Source organism: Lepus europaeus, chromosome 12, assembly GCF_033115175.1.
Source record: "Lepus europaeus isolate LE1 chromosome 12, mLepTim1.pri, whole genome shotgun sequence".
Classification (NCBI taxonomy): Eukaryota; Metazoa; Chordata; class Mammalia; order Lagomorpha; family Leporidae; genus Lepus; species Lepus europaeus.
The window spans coordinates 21481358-21495272 of record NC_084838.1 but is presented as its reverse complement, the minus strand read 5'-3'; the positions used below and the strand labels follow the sequence as shown (position 1 = coordinate 21495272).

General features: G+C 52.7%; 1 protein-coding gene across 1 annotated transcript in view; it reads left to right on the top strand.

The window, feature by feature from the left end:
- Nucleotides 1-256: 256 nt before the first annotated feature.
- The window catches only part of SNX30 (sorting nexin family member 30), a 150168-nt gene continuing 136509 nt past the window's right edge, over nt 257-13915 (top strand). The window contains exon 1 of the mRNA XM_062207743.1: nt 257-427. Within this exon, the coding sequence (XP_062063727.1) occupies nt 272-427 (156 nt within the window). The 5' untranslated portion in view covers nt 257-271. The remainder of the gene's footprint in view (nt 428-13915) is intronic.

Sequence of the window (13915 nt, the reverse complement as noted above, 5' to 3'; positions counted from 1 at the left end):
GCGGGTGGTGGGCGGCGTGGCGGGGTGGGCCGGGCGCCGGGGCCAAGGTGCCGGCGGACCCGCGGCGGGCGCGGGCGCGAGCGCGGAGCGGGGGCGCGCGGCGCGCAGCGGCCCAGCAGCCTGGCAGCCCAGCCCCGCGCGGGCAGAGGCGAGCGGCGGGCAGCGGCTGCCAGCCCCAGCAGTGCAGGGCCTCCGACCGAGCGGCGGCTGAGCGGGGCCTCGGCCCCCGGGCGCGCGGGGAGCCGCCGGCGCGTCCCGAACGGCGCTTGCCATGGCGGGCGGGCCCCCCAAGGCCCTGCCGTCCACGGGGCCCCAATCCCTGCGAGACGTGCAGCACCCGCTGGCCGGCTCCAGCAGCGAGGAGGCCATGGGCGGCGACAGCACGCCCAGCCCGGACCTGCTGATGGCCCGCAGCTTCGGTGACAAGGTGGGGCTCACGGGGCTGGGGACCGTCCGGGGCGGGGGGTGGGGGCAGAGATGATGGATCCGCAGCCACCTTGGGCACGGGGTCGCGCCCAGCGTGGCGCGCCCCTTCCCGGAGGACGGGCGTACGCTCGCCCCCGGAGCGCCCGGGTAAAGCATCTCTGTCGCCCCCCGTGGGGTCGCGGTCGCAGGGCCGGGGGAGCGGCCGGAGAGGAGGCTGCCCTGGCTGGGACGGGGCGCGAGCGCTGGTGACAGCTGCTGGGGAGGGGTCCAGCCTGCGCGTGGGGGCGGAGGCGCGTGTGCGTTGCGGGGCGCGCGTCCTGGGTGGGAGCCGAGCTGCCGAGGGACTTGGGGCGCCTCCGGTTCCCCGACTCCGCGGCTGTGTGCCTGCGGGAGCCTCCTGCTGCCGGGTGGGTCGTGTGCGGAGTGATCTTTGTTTAGTTTGCTGTTTGCCCCGCCGGTCACCTGACCCAGACCCGGCTGGCGAGGCTGTCTGTGGTTTTCCGTCTGGGGCTCCCTTGGTCTCCGACGGCCTACGCCTACCGCACAATTTAGGTTTGGCCGGGGCAGGTTTTGTGGTTGAGGGAAAGAAAGCTCGCCCTTTGACCTTCTTTGTGCACGGGGAGGCCCCTGATGGTCTCAGTCCCGCACAGCTGCCCTGCTGCTTTGAGGGGCAAAGGGCAAGGGGCGGCATCTGCCTGCCCCCCTCGCCAGTTCAGCGATTGTGTCCGGGCTGCTGCTGCTCCTAAGTCAGCCTGGTCCCCAGCACTTCCGCGTCCTGGCCGAATTCTCAGTGAATTTCTCCTTGTCCAGTGTTCCTAGGATCAAGGGACCTGTGACTTTGTTCTCTCCTGAGATGTAAAGGTGCGTTACGGCAAAAACGAGTCTGAGAAAATAAAACCCGATGGTCTTACAGCCTCAAGGGCTCTGGGCGCTCAGACTAACTTGCGAGTGGCTTCCCAGAGGGTTTGTGAAAGCAAAGAATTAGGAACAAGAAAACTTAAAAGGCACATGAAACTGTTGGCTTGAGCAGCTCAAGGAGTGTGTGTGTGTGGTTATTACTCTTTATAGAAGATTATAGGCTACCATATGAAGGCTTATGTTGGTTGGAAGTGTCTTGCTCATAGCTGATGTTCAAAAAGCAATTGTTGAATGACTTGAATCATTGGTTGCTTTCCTATGGACAGAGAAACTGGTCTTACATGAGTGCAGGGTGGGAAGTGGAGTGAAATCTCCTGATTTTCTCTTCTGTGTAGGGTGGTGCGTTGATTATCCATTGCTGTGTGCTGAGTTACCCTGCAGCTTAGCACCAGAAAAGAGCATCTGTGGGTCAGACACCTGGGAGCAGGTTCCCCAGACTCAGGGCGCTCTTGTGGCTGCAGTCAGTTGGGCTGGACTGGAGGAGGATCTTCTTCCAAGCTCCCTGGTGGCTCTTGGCAGGCCTTACTCTCTATAGGGCTGTTCCACTTGGTATCTGATTTCCCCCAGAGTGATCCAAGAGATCCCAAGCCTCCAGCCAGTGTTGTATAACCTAGCCTTGGAAGGGGGTACCTCTGCCGTGTTCTGTCCGTCACACAGACCAGTGCTGGTGCCTTGTGGGAAGAGTGGGAATACTTGGACGTGACTGCCGGGGTTAGGGACCACCGGGGCCGTGGTGGAGGCTGCCATACAGTTGGCTGTTTTACACATTTGCTTAATGCTGTGCTGTTGGATGACACCTGACTCGAAGGACGGACATTTACTCGCTTAGAGACAAACGCCCCGTACCACCAAAATCTGGTTGGTCCGTGGGAAGTGAGGCCCCATTCTATATCCTGATGCTTTCCTTTGCAGGATCAGTTCTGGGAGAGACGCTCTGGTAGGCATTATTATTAATTACTGAATATTTAATAAGGCTCCTAATAGCTGTGGAGAGTGTCTTGTAGACACCGGTCTCAGAGGTCTGATTTATAGCAAGCCACTTTCCCTTAGGGGCAAGCATGGTAATTTCTTTCTCTGACGGGGAGTAACATTTTCCTTGAGTGTTGGCATGCACATGCGCTCTTGCGACTCTGGAGCAACGTCTGTGGAGAGAAGCTAGCGCGCTCCAGAGGTGACTCAGAACGGTGGAAGGAAGAGCTGTACGCCTGGCTTTCTCTTTCTTAGGGAGCGTGGGGTCCTCAGGGGGCGGCTCGGAAAGTCATTGTCGGAAAGAAGCCTTGTTGACTTTGGGAGTTTGTGATCCTGGATGACTGGCTTTTTCAGTGTCAGTTCAGTTCTGGGCGAGGGGAGTAAAGATCCAACAGGCTGCTCATGGGCTGGGATGGTTACGCGGAGGGAATTGCTTTCTGTGGCCTGGGATGGTGCCATGAACAGGGTGGCCTTGCGTATTGATCTAGCTGACACCCCAGTTGGCCTTCGTGGTGCTTGGGTAGGAGAGAAAGACCGCATGTGATGGACTTTCCTCCGGCCAGCTTCTCAAGTCATTCAAATCCTGGTGTGACGGGAGGAATGCTTTTTATCTGCCAAGTGTTGCCAAGACTAATTCTTTGATGCCAGCTAACTCACCAGGCCGCCTATCACTGCGTCTTCCCCCTCCCCCTACAATATAAATAAATCACTTCGGCCCCCGAGCTCTTCTCCTGCGACTCAGCTCCAACACTTGATACCCGAGCCCTGCTCTGTGGTTACCACCTCTTCCCGCATCCGTTACCTCTTAAGCCTGCAACCAACTTCCTACCCTCTTCGGTCTCCTGGACTCCCCCTGAAATCTTTGAAATGGCCGTGTGCTTTCCTCTTAAACTTTCTGCCTTCATCCCCCACTTCCTTTTTGTTTTATTTAAAAAGCAAGGGCGGGGGTGGAGATCTTCCATCTGCTGGTTCATTCCCCAAATGGTCACAACAGCCAGGACTGGGCCAAGCCAGAGCCAAGAACCTGGAACTCAATCTGGTCTCCCACAAGGGTGACAGGGACTCAAGTATTTGAGCCATCATCAGCTCATTCCCAGACATACTAGCAGGGAGCTGGATTAGCAGCAAGAGTAGCCAGGACTTGAACCCACGCACTCCAACGTGGGATGTATGTGGGTGTTTTAAATATTGACTTAAATGCTGTGCCAAACATCAGCCCCCACCTAGACTGCATTTCTTATGGCCCCATGTTATCAGGTCAGGTAACCCGTTTGGTCCCGAGCAGAGAGAATTCTGGGAGCTTTCCTTGGGGGGAGGGGCTGGGACCACCTGGAAAGTTATCAGGGTCTGGGCAGGACTTTGACCTGCAAATTGCTGGGCTTCTGGAGCTCCCACAGTAGGTGCTGGTCTGCAGGCCCTTCTCGCACACACAGAGGCTTATTTTTTAACTTCTTGCCTAATAGGAACAGCTGAAGGCTGTGAGGCCAGTGCGGCTGGGCCTGGTGGAGCCTGGTAGAGAGTTAAACGTGAGGGCAGGAAAGAGTGGGGAGCAGACTGCGCTGGGCCTGGTTGGGCCCCTTGAGGAATTTGGCCCCAGTGCTCCTTGGGGCAGGGGGCATTACAAGGTCTTGAACAGGAAGAGGGCAATGTTTGACTTACGTGATGGAAAGCTATCACAGGGGCTGGGGAATTGAGAATTCTTTGTTTGCTGAGTCAACTGAATTAATGAGGATTCTGCTTTAGTCAAGAGGACATAACCTGCCTGCAGGCCGGCTAAGGAGAAACAAAACCGTGTTGTCAGGAATGTCTGGAGCAAGGTATTTAAATGGTGTCACCAGTCTGTCGCTTGCCACCGCTGGGCCCTGCTCTCTTCTGTGCCAGCGTTATTCTCAAGCCACTGAAGGGACATGTTCTACAGACAAGCTTCCCAGAGTCAGCCTAAGGAGAACACCTCTTTCCCGTCACGTGCAGCGGAAGCTCTGGGCTGCTGTCCCCTTAGTCCGAACTGGGTCAGCTGCCTAAACTTGTCTTTGTGACTCTGATTGCTCGGACCTGAATAGGTGCTCACCTTTGGAATGAAAAGGGGGATTTTTATTTATTTTTATTTTGAAATATATACATGAAGCATGTGTGTTTAAAGAATAAAATAGCTGTACAGTTTAAAGAGTAATCCAGAGAGCGCTCATGTTCCTAGCTCCCAGATTCAGACAACGAGTGTTTTGGAAGCTGGCTCTGTGCCTGGGGTCGAAGGGGAGGTCTCCAAAGCAGAATCAGTGCTGTCTGCACAAGGAGGCATGCACGGCTCCTAAACACCCGCCCCCATCTTGTTCTGCCCTGTCATTTTCTGATTTCACTGCTTCTCGCTCTCATTCATGAAAATCCACAGACTCCCAACTTACTGTCTTCTCAAATCATGTCCTCAGCTCAGAGGACTTAACCGGTCGCCCGGCTGATCTGAAACTGTCAGTCTCTACCTTCCTGTTTCCGATCACTTCCACCTCTTTTTTCAAGGTCAGCTCCACCCCATGGCTACACCCTTGCAGGTAATACCTGGAACTGCTCTAGCTCTGAAATAATGCAATTAGATATCATCTTGTTGTGTATATTTAAGTTATACACCAAGATGTTTTGGGAACCTATAGATAGTAAAATGGTTACTATGGTGAAGCAACTTAGCATATCTGTCATCTCACATGGTTACCCTTTTTTGGTTTTTGGTGGCAAAAGCAGCTAAAAACTAGTCATTTAGCATGCGTCTCATATACAGTGCAGTGTTATCACCTGCAATCGTAGTGTTGTGTGTTAGAGCTTTAGAGTTCTTTGTCCTGTGTGCCTGCTACTTTGTATCCTCCTCCCCACCTCTGGCAGCCACTGTTTTTATCTTCTAGCTCTGTATGTACATGATCTGCATTCCTTTTGAGATTCCAGGTATAAATGAGATCTTGGGATATTTCCTTTTCTGTGCTGCTTGGCTTACTTTACTCAGCATCTTGGCTGCTCTGGGCTCATCCACACTGTGGCAGATGGCAAGATGTTCTCCGTAAGGGCTGAATGATACTCTGTCGCGTATGCATATGTAGGTCTCCTTGCACCTGTTGGTGGCCACCGTGGCTGTTTGCATATCCGGGCTGCTGTGAATCCCGCTGCAGAGGACATGGGAGTACAGATATCTTTATGGGGTTGTGATTGGGCACATGCCCGGAGCTGGGATTGCTGGGTCACACGGTTCCTCTAGTTTTAATTCCTGTTTTCCATACTGGCAGATCCATCGATATTCCCACCAGCTGTGTACATGAGTTCCCTTTTCTGCAAGGATACCGTCTTCTCTGGTCTCTCCCTCCATCTTTGCAGGCCTCTGAGTCAGCGATAACGGATGTGACCTGCCCTCTGACCTCTGGTTTTCCCCTCCCCGCTTCCATTTTGTGGCCCAGCTCGTGAACTGCTCCTGCCACTGTCCTTTCCTCAGCCCCCTTGCTGTTCTCCTTTCGTGCCCAGCCTGGAGCATTCCGCTCACTCAGGGCTTTCTCTGATGCTCAGGATGGGGGGCATGGTGAGCATTGCTGCCAATGTACATGCACGGTTCCACGTACAGCGGGCCTTGGTGATGCTGGGCATTCCGCCATTCCTGCAGTGAGCCCGCATTCCACACACAACTGGTGTGACGCTTCTCTCCGCCCCTTCCGCCTTTCGCCCTTTCCGGTGTCCCCTGAAGAGCTGTCTGTCACCACCAAGTTAAGGAGTGAGTGGTGTAGATCCATAGCCACCCATTTTTTCCTTTTTTAAAAAAATATTTGTTTATTTGAAAGATAGAGTTACAGAGAAAGAGAGAGGAAAAGAAGGAGAGAGGGAGAGGGAGAAGGAGAGGGAGAGGGAGGAGAGAAAGAGCAGGAGAGCGTCCATCTTCTGGTTCACTCCCTAGATGGCTGCAACAGCTAGGGCTGGGTCAGACCAAAGCCAGGAGCTTCATCCAGGTCTCCCACGTGGATGCAAGGGCTCAAGCTCTTGCCATCTTCTGCTGTTTTCCTCAGGCACATTACAGGGAGCTGGATGGGAAGTGGAGCATCCGGGACTCAAACCAGCGCCCACATGGGATGCCGTCATCACGGGCAGTGGCTTTACCCTCTACACCAGCCATAGTGCTGGCCCTATGACCCATTCATTCTTGCCCCCTGTTCCAGTGGAACAGTTTCTTTCTTTCTTTCTTTCTTTCTTTCTTTCTTTCTTTCTTTCTTTCTTTCTTTCTTTCTTTCTTTCTTTCTTTCTTTTTTAAGATTTATTTATTTATTTGAAAGGCAGAGTTACAAAGAAGCAGAGGCAGAGAGAGAGAGAGAGAGAGAGAGAGGTCTTCTATCCACTGATTCACTCTCCAACTGGCCACAGCAGTGCTGATCCAAAGCCAGGAGCCAGGAGCTTCTTCCAGGTCTCCCACGCAGGTACAGAGGCCCAAGAACCTGGGCCATCCTCCACTACTTTCCCAGGCCACAGCAGAGAGCTGGATCAGAAGAGGAGCAGCCAGGACTCAAACTGGCGCCCATATGGGATGCTGGCACTGCAGGTGGCGGCTTTACTCACTACACCACAGCACCGGCCCCAAATGGAGCAGTTTCTAAGGCACATCCTGGGGCTAGCCCAGCCCTTCAGCTCCTTGCAGAAGCTCCTCTGCCTGTCCTGCCTTCCACCTGGCTCATCCCTGTCAATCTTGAAACACATTCCAGTTGCTCTCAGTTTTAACACTGAAGCAAGAGTAAAGAAAACTGCTGTGGTGCGCTCTTCTCCGCGCCATGCCCTGTTTTGTGGCTCCTCTTCCCAAACTTTGGAAGGAAGGTTTGCTGCCTTTCACTTCCTGACCCCCAGCTTACACCTGTGCCTCCTGCATTGTGCTTTCTGTCACGGCTGTTCAAAGTCCCCACCGTGACTTCCTTATTAGGAAACCCAGTGTGTGTCTTCTCAGCCCTCACTCACGTGATGTCTCGGCAGGTAACACTCGATCCTGTTGAGTACCCTCCTGCTGGAAACACTTCCTCTTGGCTGGAGCCAGGTCGTCTGGATTTCAATCACACCCGCACCCTTCACAATCTCAGTAGCAGCCAATTGTTTAACCTCCCTGGGCTCGGCTTTCTCACCTGTAAAAGGGACTCAAAGAAGTCCCTCTGTCACTGAGCTGCCGAAGACCCAGCGAGTTCCCACTTAGACTGGTGCCTCCGGCATTGGTCTGGGTGAGGTGGGTGTTCTAGCTTTGTTCCTTGATATTGGGCTCTCAACATTTTCTTCCAACATTTTCACCTATTCTTGATCTGTTTCTCTGTCTTAGTGGTCTGATCAGGGAATTAAAATCACTGAAAGTATTTCACCTAGAGCGGGTATTTAGGGAATCAGGTACATAGGTGATAGAAAATGGGGGAGGCCACGCAGGGGATGGGCAGGCCACCGGGGTGCTGTGCCACCCTTGGGGCTGGAGGGTCAGTGGGAGGAGACGGTGTGAGCAGAACTTGGACTGTGGCGCCGCTGCTCAGCCAGGGCTGGGGCTGTGGAGGAAGGGAGCCCAGGAGAGGAAGCAGCTGTCTTGCGCAAGGACACTGTGAAGGGACTTCAGCATGGTTGCAGAAAATGGAATGAAAAGATGTTTATTTGGGTGTAAACAACTCCATGCCTGTTAGGGGTCTTCAAAAAGTTTATGGAAAAAAAAACTATGCATGGATTTCAAAAACTTTTTACTAAAAGAAACTGAACATTTTCTACCACTTTCTGAAGTCCCCTCATCTGAAGCAGAAAAAAGGTATTGGATTTAGGAGAGCAACAACCCTGGCTTCCCTCCTTGTCCTGCCTCTGATCGCTCGTCAGCATCTTCTAGGGGCCAGAGTATCCTTGTTGGTGTACGTGTGACTCCCGAGTGGCCAGTGTTCCCTGAGATTTCTCTCGGTGGGTGTCGGAGGGAAGTATCTCTTCCTGTTAGCTTTTGAGTGTGGAGAGTGCCTGCTTAGGGCGAAAGCCAGAGGGGTGGGTGTTTTGCCTGGTGGTTAAGACATCTGCACCCCATATCGGAGTATCTGGGTTTGGTACCCGCTGCCAGCTCCCGACTCCAGCTTCTTGCCAGTGCAGGCCTTGGGAGGCAGTGGTGCTGGCTCAAGTACTTGGATCCCAGCCACCTTGTGGGAGACCTGGATTGAATTTCTGGCCCTCTGTTTTTTGGAGAGTGAACCAGCAGATGGGAGTTTGTTCTCTCTCTCTCAGCCTCTCAAATTAAAAACAAAAACAAAAACAAAAACAAAAACAAAAAAGCAGAATGAAGCCAGAAAGAGATTGGAGCTGGAAGAGGAAGGGCAATATCATTTGAATTCTGGAACCAGCTGTTCCTGAAGCTAGCATGGTTTCTTGGTTGTAGGAGTTAATAAGTTCCCAGTTTTCACACTGTTTTCTAGTTGGTTTGTTACTTGAAACAAATAAAAGACTAATACATTGATCTTTTTTTTTTTTTTTTTTTTTTTTTTTTTGACAGGCAGAGCGGACAGTCAGAGAGAGAGACAGAGAGAAAGGTCTTCCTAGCCGGTGCCGTGGCTCAACAGGCTAGTCCTCCGCCTTGCGGCGCCGGCACACCAGGTTCTAGTCCCAGTCGGGGCACCGGATTCTGTCCCGGTTGCCCCTCTTCCTGTCCAGCTCTCTGCTGTGGCCAGGGAGTGCAGTGGAGGATGGCCCAAGTGCTTGGGCCCTGCACCCCATGGGAGACCAGGAGAAGCACCTGGCTCCTGCCATCAGATCAGCGCGGTGCGCCGGTTGCAGCGCGCTGGCCGCGGCGGCCATTGGAGGGTGAACCAACGGCAAAAGAAGACCTTTCTCTCTGTCTCTCTCTCTCACTGTCCACTCTGCCTGTCAAAAAAAAAAAAAAAAGAAAGAAAGGTCTTCCTTTCGGAATCGCTGATCCAAAGCCAGGATCTGGCGCCCTAACCGGGACTAGAACCCGGTGTGCCGGCGCCGCAAGGCGGAGGATTAGCCTGGTAAGCCTGCGCCGGCCAATACATTGATCTTAAAATGCGAAGTGGAGGGGCCGGCTCTGGCTTAGCAGGTAAGGCTGCCACCTACGCTGCCATATGGGATGCCAGTTTGAGTCCCAGCTGCTCCACTTCAGATCCAGCTCTCTGCTAGAGCCTGGGAAAGCAGTGGAAGATGGCCCAAGTCCTTGGGCCCCTGCTTCTGTCTGGGAGACATGGAGGAAGCTCCTGGCTCCTGGCTTCAGATCAGCATAGCTCTGGCCGTTGTGGCCATCTGGGGAGTGAACCAGCAGATGGAAGATCTCTTGCTCTCTCTGCCTCTGCCTCTCTGTAACTCTGCCTTTCAGATAAATAAAATAAAACTTTTAAAAAAATATAAAGTGGAGGACAGGCATTTGGTAAAAGGTTGAAATGCCAGCGGGGTGGCCTGCATCCCGTATTGCAGTGTGTAGGTTTGAGTCCTGGCTCTGTTCCCAACTCCAGCTTCCTGATAACGTGCACCTTGGGAGGCATCAGATAATGGCCCAAGTAGTTGGTCCCTGCCACTTGTGTAGGAGACCTTCGTTGAATTTTTGGCTTCTAGATTTGACCCAGCCCTGGCTGTTGTGGGCACTTAGGGAATGAAGCAGCAGATAGGAGATTTCTGTGTGTCTGCCTTTCACACACACACACACACACACACACACACAGTAGAAATTGCATTTTACTTTGAGAGTATTGGGGAGGTGTTTAAATCTTATTGCTTAGTCCCTGCTTTTGGGGCTTGGATCTGAAAATCAGCTCAGGTGGCAGAAGTTGCATTTGCACTGGGTCCTAGGGGCTTGAAGAGTGTTCAGGTGCAGGGTGGGGAAAGCACCATGGCAGAAGTGGTAGCTCGGACTAAGCTTCCAAGGAGGGAAAGACCTACGCTCCCTGCAGGAGGATTGAGTGGGGCCACGCATGGGGAGTGGGTTTGGAGGGTCTCAAAGTGGCACTCAGTGAGGGAGCAGGTGGGCAGACGTGTCAGACTGAAGACTGCTCTGAGTGCTGGCGTGTGGCGGTTAGCACTTAGGCTTCCCGAAGTAGCCAGCCCGAGAGGGATTCTGAGTAGGGGAACATGTGACCAGTGCTGGGGGTGGGGAGACTGGTGGGGAAAGAGGTGAGCCTGGCTTAGGTTGGAGTTGTTGCCTGGAAGAACAGAGCTTAGAACATGTCAGGGTGACTGGTTTGGGCAGAGTAGGGCTGACTGGGTTTCTAGTCCAGGAGACAGGTGCCCCCCTTGAGGTGATGAGGGAAAGTGGGGATTGGGAAGGAAGTGAGCGAGTGAGGTGTGGAGAGGATGTGGTGTTTAAGTGACAGAGCAGGCTCAGCAGCCAGGAGAAGCAATCAAGGGGAGAAACGCAGATGCTGGCTTGGGAAGTAGGGTCAGTGGACCCTGGAGTGGTCGGGGTAAGGGGATGTATGGGCCGGCGCTGTGGCTCATTAGGCTAATCCTCCGCCTGCGGTGCCGGCATCCCATATGAGCACCGGGTTCTAGTCCCGGTTGCCCCTCTTCCAGTCCAGCTCCCTGCTGTGGCCCGGGAGGGCAGTGGTGGATGGCCCAAGTGCTTGGGCCCTGCACCTGCATGGGAGACCAGGAGGAAGCACTTGGCTCCTGGCTTCGGATCAGTGCAGCACGCCAGCTGTAACAGCCATTTTGGGGGGTGAACCAACAGAAGGAAGACCTTTCTCTCTGTCTCTCTCTCTCTCTCTCACTGTCTAACTCTGCCTGTCAAAAAAAAGGGGGGGGGGATGTATGGATGGGACCCTCACATGTCTGCTGTAGGTATCACCAAGGGTATGTACTGACACTCAAGTGATCAGTGACCTTGCTTAGGATGACGGTGGCTTTTCCAAAGGGTGTGATAGTTGAAATGGAGAATGAAGAAGTAGATGCTCTACAGATGGACAGAGGAAGGAAGAATGATTTGGGCAGGAAAGTCAGCATGTGCCAAAGCTTACCAGTATCAGCGGATGTTGCACGTGACCTGCAAGGGGATTGGTGGATGACCTGGCTGGCGGGGTGGGTAGTGTGCAGGTTGGGTCTGTAGCAGCAAATCAGGGGCCTTAGCCAGAGCAGTTGGGAAGCCAGTGAAGTAGTTTAAGGGGTGGGGGTGGGGAGTGAGGAGAGCAGGACCACATCTGTGATTGGGGGGCCTCTGTTCCCCCTAGCAGGGATCAGGTGGGTAGAGCCAGAAGGCAGAGAGGCCAGGCAGAAGGCTGTTGCCACAGGAGGCTGCAGAAGGCAGTCTCAGTGGGGCTTGGACTCCCTGGATTTGGGGAGTGTACTGGTTAGGAATTTTGTTTGCAAATGATAACGAGCTCATGTTAACTTGAGTAGAACAGAGGAACCTACTGGAAAGCTTGCTTTAACAGAGTGGTGAGCCAGAACCTCGGAATGCCACTCCCAGCTTGTTGGTGGGGGCACCTGTGGCAACTGGCAGCTTGCACCCCTCACATTTCACAGCTCTGCCTCCAGGGACAGAGAGAAACTCTCTGCTCAGGGCGGAATGTCAAAGCCTGGCTTAGGTCACTTGCCCATCCTTGGACCAGTCAGCTGGGTCTTGAGAGTCATGTACTATGATTGTTCCGGGAGCTCACTTTAGACCAATCAGCCATGGCAGGGGGAGGAGTCTAAATCAGTATGTGGCCCGTTTTTAGTGACAGGGTCCCAGAAATGCCACAGAGTGTGCTGGACAAACAGCAAAACATCACCACAGAGGACAACATGGACGCTTGTGTTAGTGGCTGGTGGAATGATGATACAAGAATAAAACAGGAGCCATCACTGTGGCTTAGTGGGCCAAGCCCCCGCCTGTGGTGCCGGCATCCCATATGGGCGCTGGTTTGTGTCCAGGCTGCTTCTCTTCCAATCCAGCTCTCTGCGTGTGACCTGGGAAAGCAGTGGAAGAATGCCCAAGTCGTTGGGTCCCTGCACCCATGTGGGAGACCCAGAAGCTCCTGGTTCCTGGCTTCAGATTGGCTCAACTCTAGCCATTGAGGCCATTTGGGGAGTGAACCAGTGGATGGAAGACCTTTCTGTCTCTCCCTCTCTCTGTAACTCTACCTCTCAAGGAAAATAAACAAAACAGGAATTTGAGGAGAAGTAGGCCAAAAATTAAACCACAGCTTTGCTTTCTTTCTTTCTTCTTTAAAGGCAGAGTTACAGAGAGGAGAGACAGAGAGAAAGATCTTCCATCTCCTCATTCACTCCCCAGATGGCCTCAGTGCCAGGACTGGGCCAGGCCAAAGCCAGGAGCCTGGAGCTTCTTCCAGGTCTCCCTTATGGGTGCAGAGGCCTAAGGACTTGTGCCATCTTCCATTGCTTTTGGATCAGAAGTGGAGCAGTGTGTGATGTCTGCCTGATACTGGCATTGCAGGTGGAGGCTTAACCTGCTACACCACAGTGCTGGCCCCAAACCACAGGTTTTCCAAGGCATATGTGTTTTATTTAAAAAGTTGATAAAATTCAAAGACCATAATTAATATCCCATGGTGTGTGCCATACCTTCATTATCTATTTATCTGATAGACATTTTGATTGCTTTTTCCTCTTGTGAATAGTGCTGAACGAACATGAATGTGTAGATTTCTCTTTGAGATCCTCTGTTCAAATCTTTGGGTATACACCTGGAAGGGGCCGGTGGATCCTCTGATAATGCTGGTTTTAATTGAGGACCTCCAAACTGTTTCCCAAGGTGATTGTACCATTTTATAATCCCCCCAACGGTTCACAGGGTTCCATTTTCTCCACATCATCACCAATGATCATTTTGTTTCTTCATTTGGTTTTTGTTTGCTGTTAGTGGTTGTGATCCTAGTGGGTGTAAGGTTATATCTTGTGGATTTGATTTGTGTTTCTCTGGTAATGTTGGTATCTTTTCATACACTTGTTGGACATTTATATATCTTCTTTGGAGAAATGTTTATTTAAGCCCTTTACCCATTTAAAAATTATTTTTGTTGCATATTAACCACTTATCAGATTTAAGGTTTGAAAATATCTTCTCCCGTTCTGTAGGTTGCCTTTTTCCTATGTTGTGTCCCACAAAGGATTTTTAGATGTGTCTATTTTTGGTTTTGCTGCCTATGCTTTTGGTGTCATATGCAATAAATCATTGCCGTGAGGGCTTTCTCTTATGTTTTTTTTTTCTAGGATTTTATAGTCTGATGTGTGACGTTGGGAGCATTAATCCATTCTAGATTAATTTTTTTTTTTTTTTGACAGGCAGAGTGGACAGTGAGAGAGAGAGACAGAGAGAAAGGTCTTCCTTTTGCCGTTGGTTCACCCTCCAATGGCCGCCGCGGTAGCGCGCTGCGGCCGGCGCACCGCGCTGTTCCGATGGCAGGAGCCAGGTGCTTCTCCTGGTCTCCCATGGGGTGCAGGACCCAAGGACTTGGGCCATCCTCCACTGCACTCCCTGGCCACAGCAGAGAGCTGGCCTGGAAGAGGGGCAACTGGGACAGGATCGGTGCCCCGACCGGGACTAGAACCCGGTGTGCCGGTGCCGCAAGGCGGAGGATTAGCCTAGTGAGCCGCGGCGCTGGCCCATTCTAGATTAATTTTTGTGCAGGCCCAACCTCGTGTTTTTCTGTGT